At 52.4% G+C, this 14,946-nt stretch overlaps 1 protein-coding gene across 1 annotated transcript in view; it reads left to right on the top strand.

The window, feature by feature from the left end:
* Positions 1 to 1,946: 1,946 nt before the first annotated feature.
* The window catches only part of BCL2 (BCL2 apoptosis regulator), a 194,388-nt gene continuing 181,388 nt past the window's right edge, over positions 1,947 to 14,946 (top strand). The window contains exon 1 of the mRNA XM_068993960.1: positions 1,947 to 2,501. Within this exon, the coding sequence (XP_068850061.1) occupies positions 1,947 to 2,501 (555 nt within the window). The remainder of the gene's footprint in view (positions 2,502 to 14,946) is intronic.

Here is a 14,946-nt window from a genome sequence, read left to right as displayed (position 1 = left end):
CGCGGCTGCCCTCGCGGAGGCGCGCGCGGCGTGGCCTGTCCTCTCGGAGGCCGGCGCCGAAGCCCCTGCCCGGGGTCAGCATCGGCCGAGGGTGGACCCCGGGTGCGGCCGCGCGCTCACGCCACGCGCGCGCCCGCGCCGAGGAAGGGTCCCGGCGGCTCCCGGCGCCCGTTTTCTCGGGGGTCCCCCCCCCCCCCCCGCGCCTCTGCCCCCGGCAGCCGAGCCCCGCCGCGGGCGGTTCCCCGGGCGCCCCCGGCCCCTCGCGGGCCCCGGAGACCCCGAGCGCGCGCCCGGCCGCCGCAGGCCCGAGGCGGCCCCTCGCGCGCCCGGCGCGCCCCCCACCCCGGCCGGGCGCGCGGAGCGGGCGGGGCGTCGCGGCCCCCCGGCCCCCCCAGGCCCGCGGCCCCCGCCCGCAGAGCCCCCGGCGGGGCGCGCGCTCCGCGCCGGCCGCGGCGCCTTTAACCCGGCCGGGGGGGCGGCTCCGCGGAGGGCCCGTCCTTTCTTCTTTTTTTGAATGAACCGTGTGACGCACGCACAGGAAACCGGGCGGTTCGAGCGGAGAATGAAGTCAGAGGCCGGGCCCCCCGCGCCGCCCCCTTCCTCCCGCCGCCCCGCCCCGCGCCCGGTGCCCCCGCCGCCGCGAAGGTGCGGGCGCCGGGCCCCCCCCCGGGCGGCGTCCTCGGCCGGAGCGCGCGGCGCGGGGGCGGGGAGAGGGTGCGCGGCCCGGAGGCGGGGTGCGCCGGTGGGGTGCAGCGGAAGAGGGGTCCGGGGGGGGGAGAACTTCGGAGCAGTCATCCCTTTTTAGGAAAAGAGGGGAAAAAAAAAAAAAATAAAGCCCTCCCCCGCCAGCGCCGCCTCCCACCCTCGCGGCACCACACACAGCGCGGGCTCCTCGCGCTCGGCACCGCGGGGCCGGCGCGGCCAGCCTGCGTCTATCGGCAGCTCTTCGGAAAATGCCTTGGCCGTTCGGAGTTTGATCCGGAGAGGATCCCCGCCCGCGTCCGCGGCTCGCCCGCCGGCTCCGGCCCGGTGTTTTCTCCCCCGGGGAGGCGTGAGGCGGCCCCGCGGATACAGACCCATGTGTGTGCCCGCGCGTGTGTGCGCGCGTGAAAATTGCCGAGAAGGGGAAAAATCACAGGACTTCTGCAAATACCGACTGAGAAATGGTAATTCATCCGCCGCCGCCGCTGCCTTCCGTTTGCTCGTGCTCTTGAGATCTCCGGTTGGGATTCCTACAGATTGACATTTCTGTGAAGAAGTCTAGGAATCAAACTGGAAATTCTCCTAATTTTTTGCACCCCCCTCCCCCAACTCCTGATTCATTTGGAAGTTTTCAGAGCAGCTCTAACTGGAGAGTTCTGAAGATTGATGGAATCTTTTTGCCTTTTCATTCGCTTTCACAAAAAAGGAAACTTCACAGAGAACCATGCTGTCCTTGAAAAATACCAGTAAGTTCTTTGCACAGGAAATTGGTTCAGTGTAACTGTCAGTGGGAACCTTTGCGATTTTCACTTTAAGTGCATTGGCGTCAGTTTAATTTCCAGGCAGTGTAATATATTCTTCTCAGCGTGTGACTTGTAGTGTGTGTGTGTGCCCTGCTTTCAACCAGCGTAGAGGGAAACGCACCTGATTTTGACTGATTAGTTTTTTTAACCTTTCAGCATCACGGAGGAGGTGGACTGATATTAACAGTAATTAATAATGTGCCTCATGAAGTAAAGATCCGAAAGGGATTTAAGTAAAAATTTCCAGGATCTCATGCCAAGGGGGAAACACCAGAATCAAGTGTTCCGCGTGATTGAAGACACCCCCCTCTTCCAGGAATGCCAAGCACACCCAATGAAATAGCTGGATTGTAACTCTTCTCCCCGTTTGCGGGGCCGTGGGGCGGGCAGCGGGGGGCGAGAGGTGCTGTGGGGACCCGGCTGCCCTTCCGCGGCGGAAGGATGGCGCACGCGGGGGGCACAGGCTACGACAACCGCGAGATCGTGATGAAATACATCCACTACAAGCTGTCGCAGCGGGGCTACGAGTGGGATGCGGGGGCCGCGGGCGCCGCGCCCCCCGGGGCCGCCGCCGCGCCGGGCGTCCTGTCCTCCCAGCCGGGCCGCGCGCCCGCGCCCTCCAGGACCTCCCCGCCGCCGCCCCCGGCCGCCGCCGCCGGGCCTGCGCCCAGCCCGGTGCCACCTGTGGTCCACCTGGCCCTGCGCCAGGCCGGCGATGACTTCTCTCGGCGCTACCGCCGCGACTTCGCCGAGATGTCCAGCCAGCTGCACCTGACGCCCTTCACCGCGAGGGGACGCTTCGCCGCGGTGGTGGAGGAGCTCTTCAGGGACGGGGTGAACTGGGGGCGCATCGTGGCCTTCTTTGAGTTCGGAGGGGTCATGTGTGTGGAGAGCGTCAACCGGGAGATGTCGCCCCTGGTGGACAGCATCGCCCTGTGGATGACCGAGTACCTGAACCGGCACCTGCACGCCTGGATCCAGGACAACGGAGGCTGGGTAGGTGCTCGTCTGGGTGTGAGCCTGAGCCGGCGGTCCGAGTGGCGGGGTGTGGCTGGGCCCAGGGTCAAGGGCGGGCCAGTGGAGTGGAGCCAGGTGTGTGGCCTCCCTTTCTCTTCCCCTGCAGAGAGCTCTCCCTGCCAGCCCCACCGCGATCACTCCTTCCCCGGAGACATTGCTTCCCTTGCGCCAGCTACTGAGGTCCAAAGATCCAGCCTTTGCTGCTCAGTAGAATTTGGGGATAAAGGGCATCCCTTCGAGGTTTCTGAAACTGGGAGTCCAGGGATCCCCATGATCACGGTACCTGGTGGAGTAGCTTATTGAAAAGGAGCATTTCAGGGACAACTCATAAACTGGATGCCAGGCTGAGTCCTGACTATCTGCATCAGAAATAAGCTCCCCTGGGGGGTTCTGCTTTGTCCCAAAGTTTGAAAACCGCTGGATTAGAAGAGCAGACTCCTCTAGAGGCCCAGGGGCCTGCCTTCTCTGGCTCACTTGGTAAAATCTACCCAAAGAGGAAAACCAGTGTAGCCCCTTTCCCTAGAAAACCTGGATGATTGTGAAAAGGTTGAGTTGACTTCCAGAGTCCGGCGACACTGACCTCCAATTTGTGCCGCGTTCATAGTGGGCATGACCTTGTGTCTTGAAGAACCCTAGGCTATGGGTGTTTGTTTCATCACTGACAGATTTCGCGTTGGCCGCCTGCCTTGTATTCTATTTCTATTACTCGTGTACGATTTAGAAGTTCGCTGGAATTTTTAGTATATTTTATTTTCCACCCTGACCTACAATGCACATCGTTTGGTGGGATCCTCTGCGGGGCAAACTTGCATCCAGAGTATCTATATAAAGATAGAAGAATTGATTCTTAGCTGTGGATTCTCATGCTGTGACTTTAGTTGAAGTGATTGATGCTTGTATTTTTGAAGAACATCTGTGAGCTGTTTTTTTTTTTTTCCTGGTACTGTTGTGCTAGACAGAGCCTCTGTCATGTCACCATAAAGCTCTTTTTGTGAGCGTGATTCTTTGGGGGAGGAGTACAGCTCATAAGACTGAACAAGTGTCAGTGACATCTATACTTCATCTCTGAAATGATTAATTTGTGAAAAAGTGAAAGAGGAATAACTCTGGTTCAGGTGTTTTGCAGAGTTTTTGTTTTAATCTGAAGAGCTGTCTTGAAAAAGGATGCCATTCAGTGGTTCCTTTTACAGTCGCCAAGAGGATTACTGCTATTACTATCTTATAGGACCTAACAGGAGCAAAATCCTTAGAAGGCACTACACGTGGGTTCGATTTCAAGAAGCACATTACATAGTTTACGAAGTGTGCGCGTACGAGGGGCTGAAGAGAAAAGCCAAGAAAAGTAGATGACTGAATGAAAACACCGGGCCCCGCGTGACCAGAGCTGGCAAAGCCCTGATGCCGTGTTTAATGTTTCAGAGTGAAAATCCGCATTCAACCCCTAAAATTTATTAATAAATGCTTTTTGTGAATTGTTTGTTTCTTTGAGATCCCGTGTTATCAGATCTTTAGTAATTCTGGAAGAGTTCTGTAGAAGGTGTAAGGAGTATTTTTGTTAAATGATTAAGTAGCTGGTTTTGTTTGTAACCACTATAACCAAACAGGTAGGGACTTCCAGACACCGAAAGGATCATTTTGAGACCAAAGTAAAAGTAACTGAACAGTTTGACTATTACATAACTTTTGTGAAAAAATATAAAAAAATTTTTCTTTCCAGTTGAAAGAAAGCCAAGGTGGTAACTGTCATGTGTCAAGTAATGCAATAAAAAGATGGGAAATGGAGACATATGTTTATGATAGAAATTAAGATGTGATCTTGATCTTTGTTGTAAAGTTGTGGTACATTCACATCTCATACAATTGAATTTTCTTTTTAAGTGAAGGCCCGCTCTTTCCTCCTCTCAAAATAGAGTTTTCTTGGTAGGGCCTGTCTTTGTGGTCAACAGGTATCTGAGGTTGATAAATGTAGAGGCTACATTTTATGATGCCAAACCACAGTGACGTCCCATAGAACATGATAAACTTTTTCTTGACAAAACCTCGTATAGTAAAAATAAATCACATAGAAGCACAAATTGTCGATGGCGAAATGCGTAGCGTTCAGGACACCGTAGAGGTGGATGACCAGATAGGAAAAGAAAGGACTTTGGCAGAAAAGAGAGTGAGGAAATGCCGTCATGAATGGGCGCCTTGGAATAATAAAAGAGGAGACAGTATTTGAGAAGTGTATTTGGGGGACTGATTTACATGTCCTTCCCAAAGATGCGTTATGAACCTAAATTTTATTTTGACCATTTGGCATCCAGACAGATTTTCCTCCCAATTTGCACCAATCAGAGTTGCTTCGCTCGTAATACGTGTCATGGGACGGCGTAAAGGACTCGGTGAGGATGGGCGAGTTTCAGAGGAGAGCTGGCACATTCTCTTAACGTTGGACAGTGACTTGCTCTGCTTACAGGACTCAGTGGATCAGCCCATCTGCTGAATCTGTTCTGATGGGGGCTTTAGACTCGAAGTCGCACTCGGTCTTTGCTGCTGCTGCTTCTGAGGCTGAGGGAGAACGGTTTGCATTCCGTGCTGCGTAAGCGGCAGAAAGCAGGGCCTTGGATGGTCAGTGTCTGAGAGACGGCCTCAGAAGTCTGCACGTCACAGAAACACGGAGGAAGAAGCGGGCTGTGGAGTGGACTGGGCCCTGAGTCTGAATAAAGCATCCAGAGGGAGGCAGGGTAGCAGAGCGGCGAGACGGCAGTGGTTCTAGGAAGCATCTGAGACCTGCCTCTCCACGTGTGGGGGCTCGCGGGCGTCCCCTGGGAGCCTGTTGGAGGAGCAGCGCCTCAGGTCCCACCCAGAGCCTCCGAGTCAGAGCCTGTGGTTCGCACGTCTGCAGGTGTTGGGGTGCACAGGGGGGTTAGAGGAGCCGGCTCCCATCACCGACCACTGATTCCCGTGACATCTTTTAGGAAAAATGAGAGTCCGGGAGGGGTCCTGCAGCATCCCCTTCCAGTGGCCTCCTGGGCTCCGTGGTGTTATCTAGAAGGCCAGGCACATCCCAGGTCTCTGCTAGAGCGGTCTGAGCTTTGGGGGAGAGAGGCTGCAATGCTGTAGAGACAGGAGCAGACTGGTCACAAGCTCTGACCTCTCAAGGATGCTTTCCGTGGTAACTAGACAGTCGGTGGCCTTCCTCGGTGGCTCAGCGGTAAAGAGTCCGCCTGCAATGCAGGAGACAAGGGTTCCGTCCCTGAGTCAGGAAGGTCCCCTGGAGGAGGGCACAGCGACCCATTGCAGTCCTGGCGGGCTACGGGCCGAAGAGTTGGAGAGAGTTGGACACGACTGAAGCAGCTGAGCACAAGACGACGTGTTGGCACTGGCGGCCCCGTTAGAGTGAGATAGCGTTCCCCTCCAGTTAAAGACAGGAAACTTAACTCTTAATGGCTGTATTCAGCCTTGCTTTATCCCCTTGTAAATCAGTTCTAATTTCTGTAGATGAGTTTAGGGGCCCTGGGACCACTTCATGGCCAAGGTGGCTTTTGCAAGCACAGGGTTGAGATGTAGGCAAGTTGATGGTGAACGGTGCGCTCTGAACTGAGAAGAGTGACAGCATTTTGCTTCATGTCTTAGGAGAGCTGGAGATGTCTGACAGCTGCAAGGAAAAGGTGCTTTAATGGACGATTGGCTCCTGCTGCTGAGACGGTGGGGCGACCCTTTCTGTGCGCTCATGCTTTGGTCTCTGTGGTTTAGGAAGACAGGAACTTACTTCTCCGCATCCAGTAGGGTTAGCTTCCTTTTTATTAGTTGGTCAGCAAGCAGTTTCTCTTTTCTGTACACAGTCCACATCCACTCAAACAGTTGATTAACTGGAAAGCAAGACCGTTCTCAGGCCAGTGTACAAAATACATGAGAAAACATCATTTTTCTAGTGGTTGAGCATTAGCTGCTTAAGGCCAATTTTGGCAGCAAAATGATAGGATTAAAAATAGCCGAAGATGATCCAGTCTTAAATAATATATTTAATGATGAACTTTCCTTGGGAAAGTGCATCTTTCTGCCTGCAAGGAATCATATGACCCCTCTCTCAGTGATTTGCTTCGTAGAGAAAAGATACACTGTGGCTCCCAGAGTCTGCAGTCATGTGCTGTTGAGCAACCACATTCGGGGACTTCTGTAAAATTTGACAGTTCACTCAGTTCTCTTTTCTGTTTTAGGGCCGTTGTTGCTGTTTAATGTCAGTCGAAAACATGGCTTTCCTCTGTGCATCCTGTTACTTTCAGCTGTGCTTTCTAGTGAGAACGGATTGATCTTTTTAGCAATCCTTGGTTGAACTGGTACATTTCAGAGTCGCTAAATGTCATTAGGCCACATAGTACACCAGGTAACAGAAAGCCACATTTTTTTTTTAAGCCAAACTCTTATAGTTTATCTTTCCTCCCAGTCCTAGTCAGCATTTTGGAGGCTGATAAACCTACTCATGAAGCAGGTGTGTGGGTGCTGTGTGTATTAATAGCAATCTCTCCCACTCAGCACACCCCACACCCATCTCTGAGGTCATCCATCGTGTCTTCGCAGGAGCAGTATTTCAGGAGTAATGCAGCATTTGTGCTAGAAAACAACACTGCCTTTGTAGTGTGCGAGTAAAAAGGCTTCTTTACCCCCAGAGATATGTTGTGTTTGAGGTTCAAAGGTTCTGTTAAACCTTTTTAAAGTCATCTAATAGCACCTGACTCAGGTATGGCGGTAACCTCGCACGCTGGTCCCCCTTCCCCCAGCTTCATACACAGGATTAAGAATGAAAGTTAGCTGAGGACGGGGATGGCTATTCAGCAGACCTGACTGCACATCCCCTCTGTGCCCGGTCCTGGGTCAGGTCAGGCTCAGTCCCCTCTGTGCCCGGTCCTGGGTCAGGTCAGGCTGAGTCCCCTCTGTGCCCGGTCCTGGGTCAGGTCAGGCAGAGTCCCCTCTGTGCCCGGTCCTGGGTCAGGTCAGGCTGAGTCCCCTCTGTGCCCGGTCCTGGGTCAGGTCAGGCAGAGTCCCCTCTGTGCCCGGTCCTGGGTTAGGTCGGGGTTCAGGGAGGAGGGCGTTTTCTCTGCCCTGGATGCCATCGCAGGCCTGGACTGGAGATGTCCTGAATTCTGTTGCCACCCAGCCCAATGAGATGATTCTAAACTCTCAGATTTAGAGGGGAGAAAAAAAGCTAAGTATGTGTTATTTTGCATACCCTTCAGTATTTGTCTGAAAAAGTTATTTCTAACCATATGGCTATTCGTGTGTGCATTAGGCCTGATTTAACTAGGAGAGGAATATAGATAATTTTAAAAAATACTGTGTTACACAGACATGTGCTTAAGAGAACTGAAAGGCAAGGGGAGTTCCCTTGTTAAGTATTTACTCATTAGGCGCTGTCTATACGTATTATGAAGACTTAATAAATGCTGGTCTGCAGTTTTTGAAGGATTTCATTAATTCTTTTTCAGTAAGAGACAATCAAGCTCTGATGAAAATGGTTAGAGTGGATTAATTTGAAGAACTATCTTTCTTAAATCGTTCTGGTATGCAGAAAAGTCAGAGTCGATTTGAACCAAAACAGGGGAGAGGGGAAAATAAAAGCTTTTGTTTTGGCTTGGTTTTAGATTCTAGTCCTATTTCTGTTTGTTAAGAGGCTTCTCTTCCAAAACGCTACATACAGAAATTCCTAGTCCACTGTGACATTCGTGCTCCTGAAGAGCAGGTGTTTACCATCTAACGCCTTTTATCCGTGGTCCTCTTTCTTTAATGAAGGTTGTAAACCTTTCGAAATCACGGCAAAGCCATTTTCGTTTCTAAAAGTATTTTTGTAGATTGCTGCTTGTTCTGATCTGCTCGATTCTGTAGTGCCAACCTGATTTCCCTGCTCTTTATTTGCCAGACAGAAGATAAACCCAGCTGTCCTTCCGTGAGCATGATGACGGGGTGTTTGTCTCTCTCTCTCCAGAGCCATGTGGGCTTTCTCATCAGGACCTACCCCCCTGCAACCTCCATCACTGACCCTACCTGCCCATCATCCCAGCGCAGGGGGACCTGCAAGGTCGGCTCCTTGTGAGCCTCTAGCACGTGAAGGGTGGGCTCACCTGAAGGAAAGAGCACTGTGTCTGGATCGCAAGGGAGAGGGGCAGGAAAGGGGTCTGTCCAGGCTGGAATATCTGAACCCCATCTGCATTCTCGCCACAAGCAGCCAGGCAAGGAAAAATTCTGTGATCAGATATGATGGCTTTCCCTCCAGAGACCATAAATTCCAACCCTGTGCAGGGAAAAAGATAGGATCTGCTGGAAGAGTCCACTGGCTCTGACCTCTGCAGCGGGAGACTAGAGTGGGGCTGATACTGTAGTCTGAGATGAAGTTTCACTAACTCAATGCAGCTAAAACAGCTTATGCTGAAGACTACTTCCCCAAACGCCCTCTTAAGCACGTTAGAGAGGGGATCTCCCTGCCGTGCTGGCGTGGCTATTGGTAGCAGCTACAGACACACTCAGGGCTATTTGGCTGATTCTCTCAGGCAATGGACCAGGTTCTATGAGAAGGTTCCCTGATGCGTCCATTCTGCGCCTTGTTTTGCCTTTCAGAATTTCAGAGATGGAGCCACATTCCATTTTCAGTTAATAATCAGCTCATCTGTGCTCTGGAGCTTCAGCAGAACGAGTCAGCTTATGACCAGCCCCCTCACCCCTGTATTCCTGGGTCCTAAAACCGACCCAAGGATCCATGGTATCAAGTGAAGCTGAAATTTTCCAAGGGAGATTTTACCACTGAGAACAATACATCTTTATTGTGACAGTCCCAATTACTGTATTTCTGTATTTTTAAACTGCCTTCTCTTAAGCTGCAAAAGAATGCGGAGAGTTTCTGACGTCTAGCGCTTGGAGGCCGGACCAGGCATCAGCGTTGCAGGTTGCCTTTCCTTGACTTTTCCCAAGTCTTCACCAATCCTCAAATTTCTTCTGCTTTAAGCACAATGAATGTCATACCTATGTATCACCTTTAAAACAGATTTTTCGAAGCGTATACGGGAGAAGTGCTTAGTCCCCTTAGGTCAGTGCCTTGCAATTAGCATAGGAATAAAATTGGTTGCATCATTATGTCATCATATTTAGATACTGGCATTTTATCTCTTGAGGGAAAAAGATCTGTAAGGGGCGCTCGTTGACGCCTCTCAGCCTACGCTTCAGGACTGTCTCCTCCCGTTTTTATGAATCCCCGCCAGGATCGTCTTTCTTGACCTCTCTCCTGTTAACACTGAAAATTTGTACAGGTGGTTTGAAGCTATTTTCTAACAAAATTGTAAATATAATAATGTAGAGTCACTTACTATTTAAGTGACAACATAAGAAGAAAAATGCTGTGAAGTTTTAATCAAGGAAAATGAGCAATTGTTTGCAGATTGTAACCATGAGGAGTTCCTAGCAACGGGCAGTGATGGGAACGGAAGGGTTTTAAAGATCCTGCTATTGGGTAGGGCATGGACACTGCCTATTTCCATTGAAGAAGGTTTATTGAGTGCTTACTATGTGCAAAACTCTATGCCGGGTGTTTCACTTGGGTGAAAAACGTGGAAGATAACCTTTGCATCTGAGGAACTCTGACCAGTAGAGAGACTAAGATAAGTGCTGTGTAAATTGCTGTCATCCTTGACACCCTTCAGTGGACGGCGACCCGGTCCAGCCAGAGGGGCCCTGGCTGGGTCACATGCAGGAGATGGCGGGGAGGAGATACAGGGGACGGCAGGCCGAGGGGCTGAGCTGGAGGAGACGGGACAGGTGGGGATGCTTGCGGCGTCACGGGGGGTTGGGAAGAGTCTGACCAGCCTGGGGCGTAGAGAGCCCTGGTGAGGTAAGACTGGTCCTAAGTTTGTGTTTAACTTGGTAGATGTTAAAAGGATTATTGAAAGCGTTCTGAGTCAAGGCGGGATGTGTGGGCTTGAGGAGGATGACAGTGGCTGAGGCTGGACACTGGGAGCCAGGTGGGAGGCCTGAATCACGGCGGCGGGGGGGGGGGGGGGGCAGGGACCCAGAGGCCTGAACAGACCAAATGTGAGGACGGGGGCAGGGAAGGAAGCGGAGGCGCGAGTCCAAACCCAGGCTGTTTCCCTGAAGGATGTGGTCCTGAAGCGAGCAAGGAATGGTAAGCAGCGTGACTGTTTGGTGGGATGTGATGGAATTAATTTTGGATAATTTCAACTTGAGCTCCTAGTAGAATCGTCATTGCTCAGTCGTGTCTGACTCTTTGTGACCCCACGGACTACAGCCCGCAGGCCCCTCTGTCCATGGGATTCTCCAGCAAGAACACTGGAGTGGTGCCCATTCCCTGCTCCAGGGGATCTTCCCGACCCAGGGATCGAACTTCTGTCTCCTGCACTGCAGGCGGATTCTTCATCATCACCGAGCCCCCTGGGAGTCCCCCTGCTCCCCGCCAGTAGGATGCCCAGGTGGGAATGCCCCATGGCAGCTGGTCTTAAGGATCTGGAGCTCGAGGGAGACGCTGAGGCTGGAGTCGGCGCTGCCTCTTCCCAGTCCCCGTCGATGGCCCGTCTCCCTTCTTCGTTTCCCAGCGTGGTCCTGGCTTCCCCCGCTGGCTCTGCCTTCTTTTATTACTGCCGCTTCCACAGCACCTTCCTGCCGAAGTCCTCTGTAGGCGTCTGCCGATTGAATGGAGGTGTTTGCCTCGAAGTTTTGCTCTTCAGAGCTTGTCTCTCCACTACTGGTTTGCCTGCTTAAAAGATAACTCACTTTGCGTCAGGTTAGTGTTTTCCAGCATCCCTGTAGCATCCTCCCTTTGTAGGGGTCTTACACAGTCAAGGTGTTCTCCTTCACTGGCACTTTCTCACTTAATAAAATAGTTCTGGGACGTGCCTGGCGGTCTAGGGGTTAAGACTCTGAGCTTCCACTGAGGGCACGTAGATTTAGTCCCTGGCTGGGGAACTAAGATCCCACATGCCTCACACCACAGCTCCCCCGCCGAGAAAAGCGAGGAAAGAAACAGTCCTCCTGTCGCAGTCAAGCTGCACCCAGCACAGCAGATGATAGGTGCACACAGTGACTGCTGGTTGAATAAGTGGATTGTGACAGAGGTAATTTTTATTTATTTTATTTTGGGGTCCATTGGGTCTGTATTGCTTCGTGCAGGCTTTTCTCTCTGGCATTTAACGGGCTGCTTTTTGTGGTGGTGGTGGGGCTTCTCATGGCAGCGGCCTCCCGTTGTGTGGTGCCCGGGCTCCGGAGCGCAGGCTCAGCAGTTGTTGGCACACAGGCTCAGCTGCTCCGCGGCCTCTGGGATCTTCCTGGACCAGGGATCGAAGCGGTGTCCCCCACCCTGGCCGTCGGATTCTTATCCACTGGACCAGCAGGGAAGTGGGATAGAGGGCTTCGAACATCAAACTCAGCCTCACGACTACTGTCCACCTGTTATATAAGCACGTGCGTCCCACTCCATGATGTCCCATTAGAGGGACGTACGTGTCCCTTGGTTCTGACACTGAAGCTCCAGTACTTTGGTCACCTGATGAGAGGAGCCAACTCATTGGGAAAGACCCTGATTCTGGGAAAGATTGAAGGCAGGAGGGGAAGGAGGTGGCAGAGGATGAGATGGTTGGATGCCAGCACTGACTTGATGGACATGAATTCGAGCAAACTCCAGGAGATGGTGAAGGACAGGGGAGCCTAGCGCGCTGCAGTCTATCGTGTCACAGAGTCAGACACGACTTAGCAACTGAACAACAACAAAGAAATGCCCTGCCCACTGATCTGTCGAGGTTTAGTAGCAGCAAATGAAGAAAAATACCTAAGTGTTTTAATTTCACCCATCATTGAATTGAAAAAGTATGTCATTCATTCCTGAAAAGAAATCTTCTAGATTCTGCTTTATATTAAACATTCAACTTTCATAAAAGTCCTTAATGCTAGTATTAGGGACTAGCCCTCCAGCTGCCTCCTCGCATCTGTTTATACAAAAGTACTTGCGCACTCAGATCTGTGCACGTGGAAGTCGCTCAGTCGTCACCGACCCTTCGTGACCCCGTGGACGGTAGCCCGCCAGGCTGCTCTGTCCTTGGGGACTCTCCAGGCAAGAAGACTGGAGCGGGTGGCCATGCCCTCCTCCAGGGGATCTTCCTGACCCAGGGATCGAACCCGGGTCTCCTGCACTGCAGGCGGGTTCTTTACCGTCTGAGCCCCAGGGGAGCGTGTGCACAGCTGCTCTCAGTTCTGCTGTCCTGTGCCTCAGAGCCAGTTCAGACAGGCTTGACGTCTAGGATTATTCTCGTTTTCTTACCGTTTAAGAAAGAGGACTCCTGCGTGGTTCTCACGGTGGGGACCAAGTGGTTTCTCCTTTCTTATCAATGCTGTAGCGCAAGTATGAAAGAACCATAGCATAAAAGTCACAAGGGCAAGTGGTCCCCTCGTTCTTCTCCCCTGGAAACAAGCAGCCAGTGGAAGGTGGAGTCAGTGCAGCTCAGGGCTCCCAGGGGAGAGAGCGCCCGGGATTCCACTTCCCCAGGAAGACCGCCGAGGGTGGCAGGGAGCAGCCCACTGGCCTGGCAGCCTGGGGCTCAGCTCTCTGTTATGGTTGAAGCAGACATCACAGCCTATCTGTGGTTTCTAAGAACTGGTGGAATTTGCATGTTGAGAATCCTCGTTCCTTGGCATGAAGCAGACTCAAAAGCATCGTTGCTCATCATTTGTCATCTGTTGGAGAAAGAGCGTGTGATTTGTTTACTTGTAATGAAGCTTGACCATACTTCTCCAGGGGCCTTTGCAAAAGAGGGATGTGTCAGCTTACAGACCTGTCCCCATGAGCAAAACCACAGGCAAATGCTCCCCCTTCTCCCCTCTCATCTCTCATCTCTGCGCTTTATGTCCCCACTGCCAGGCCCTCTTCACGGGCTTTTCTGTGGGTGAGTTCAGAAACTTCAGATGATAAAGGACACCCAGATAATTGGCCGGTTCTCCAGAGTGTCTGTCCCCTCAGCTGCTGCCAGATTGCCTCTTAATGAGTCCGTGCAGTGACGGTGGGGTCTGAGCTCCTCCGGCTCCGTGGGAAAATGAGCTTCCCTCCATTGTAACAGCTTGCGGCTCGGGGGGGAAAATGACAGCCGTTGCACAAGTTTCCTTTGAATGGCGTTTTCTTTCCCATAAATGATACTTGGAGAATACACTTAAGGGGTTATTAGTTTTCTGTTTCATGCTTGGCCTGTGTGTGAGGATAACACAAGCTGTCACCGCAAATCAGCAGCTCAAGACGCTTTGTCTGGTTAATGTGAGCATTTAATATTTGGCTCAATTAAAAATTAACTGATGAAAGTACATGTCAAATGGAATTTGAAAATACCTTTTGTAGGGACTATTGAAAGGGCATGGCCAATGAGTAAATTAGTGGTTTGCAAATGTGGAGACTTTGGGGAAATTTAGTACAAGTTGAGACACTTGACTCTTCCTTCAAGCGTCTCTACCTGTTTGGCTCATTGTGAAGTTGAAACGGACGTCCTCATTCATGTTAGAATGGGCCCCCTTGCACCTCTGTGCTTTCCAGTAAAAGAGTGCGAGTGTGAGCCTACAGTTGAAGCAGACAGGACAAGAAATGGGTTATCCCTTTATCCCACTTTTTTTTTTTTGAGTTGACTGCACGCCGTACCCCAGCTTGGAGAGGTGGGCGCTGGAGTCTAGGGGGTGGGGTTCATTCGACAGCAACTGCAGGAGCACAGGCGGGGTGCTGGGGATGAAGACGTGCACCCCCGTCGGGGCGTTTATCAGAGTCGGGAGGTCCTCCCAGGACAGGCGCTGCGGAGGCTGGGCTGAGGGGCAGAGTGCCTCCAGCAGGCGGAGCCCGGGCACAGAGGGCAGAGGCAGGACGGCGCGTGGGGGGCGGGACGGGGTCCCGGCTGGCGTGAGGGTGGGGCCCTTGCCCCCAGCACAGGCAGGGGCTGAGGGTCCCGTCGCTGCTCAGGGAGCCAGGACTGCCCGCCGCCCCACCGCCAAGAAAGCAGGTGAGGCTGGAGTGTACCTCCATGAGGGCTTCATTCTAGAAAAGCTACTCTGGCCTCACTCAGCTAACGAGGTCGGTGATGTCACTGACCGGTGGAGGCGGGCCCAGGAGCCCTGCAGAGCCTGGGAGCCGAAGGACTGCAAGTGAGGACCGCAAGGAACCGCTCGCTGGGAGCCGCGGCTGGGCCGGAGTGGAGATGCTTGTAGGAAGATGTGTGATCGCCTGGATGCTTCGAAGCATCGCTCGCGTCTTCTTCAGTTCTGGTGGTCTTTTGCTCTAGTCGCCTTGAAAAGAGTATGGTCAATGTTCTGGTTCTGTACCAGTAGTTTCTGAATTTCCCATTCTCTTAAATTAACACTGCCGTACTGAAACTTGTTAGACTCCACAAAAATTGTGAATCCTTTTGTTAGAATGCGGTGA

The sequence above is a fragment of the Capricornis sumatraensis genome, chromosome 21 (assembly GCF_032405125.1).
Source record: "Capricornis sumatraensis isolate serow.1 chromosome 21, serow.2, whole genome shotgun sequence".
Taxonomy (NCBI): Eukaryota; Metazoa; Chordata; class Mammalia; order Artiodactyla; family Bovidae; genus Capricornis; species Capricornis sumatraensis.
The sequence above is the reverse complement of the archived record's forward strand: the minus strand, read 5'-3'. Positions and strand labels throughout refer to the sequence as shown.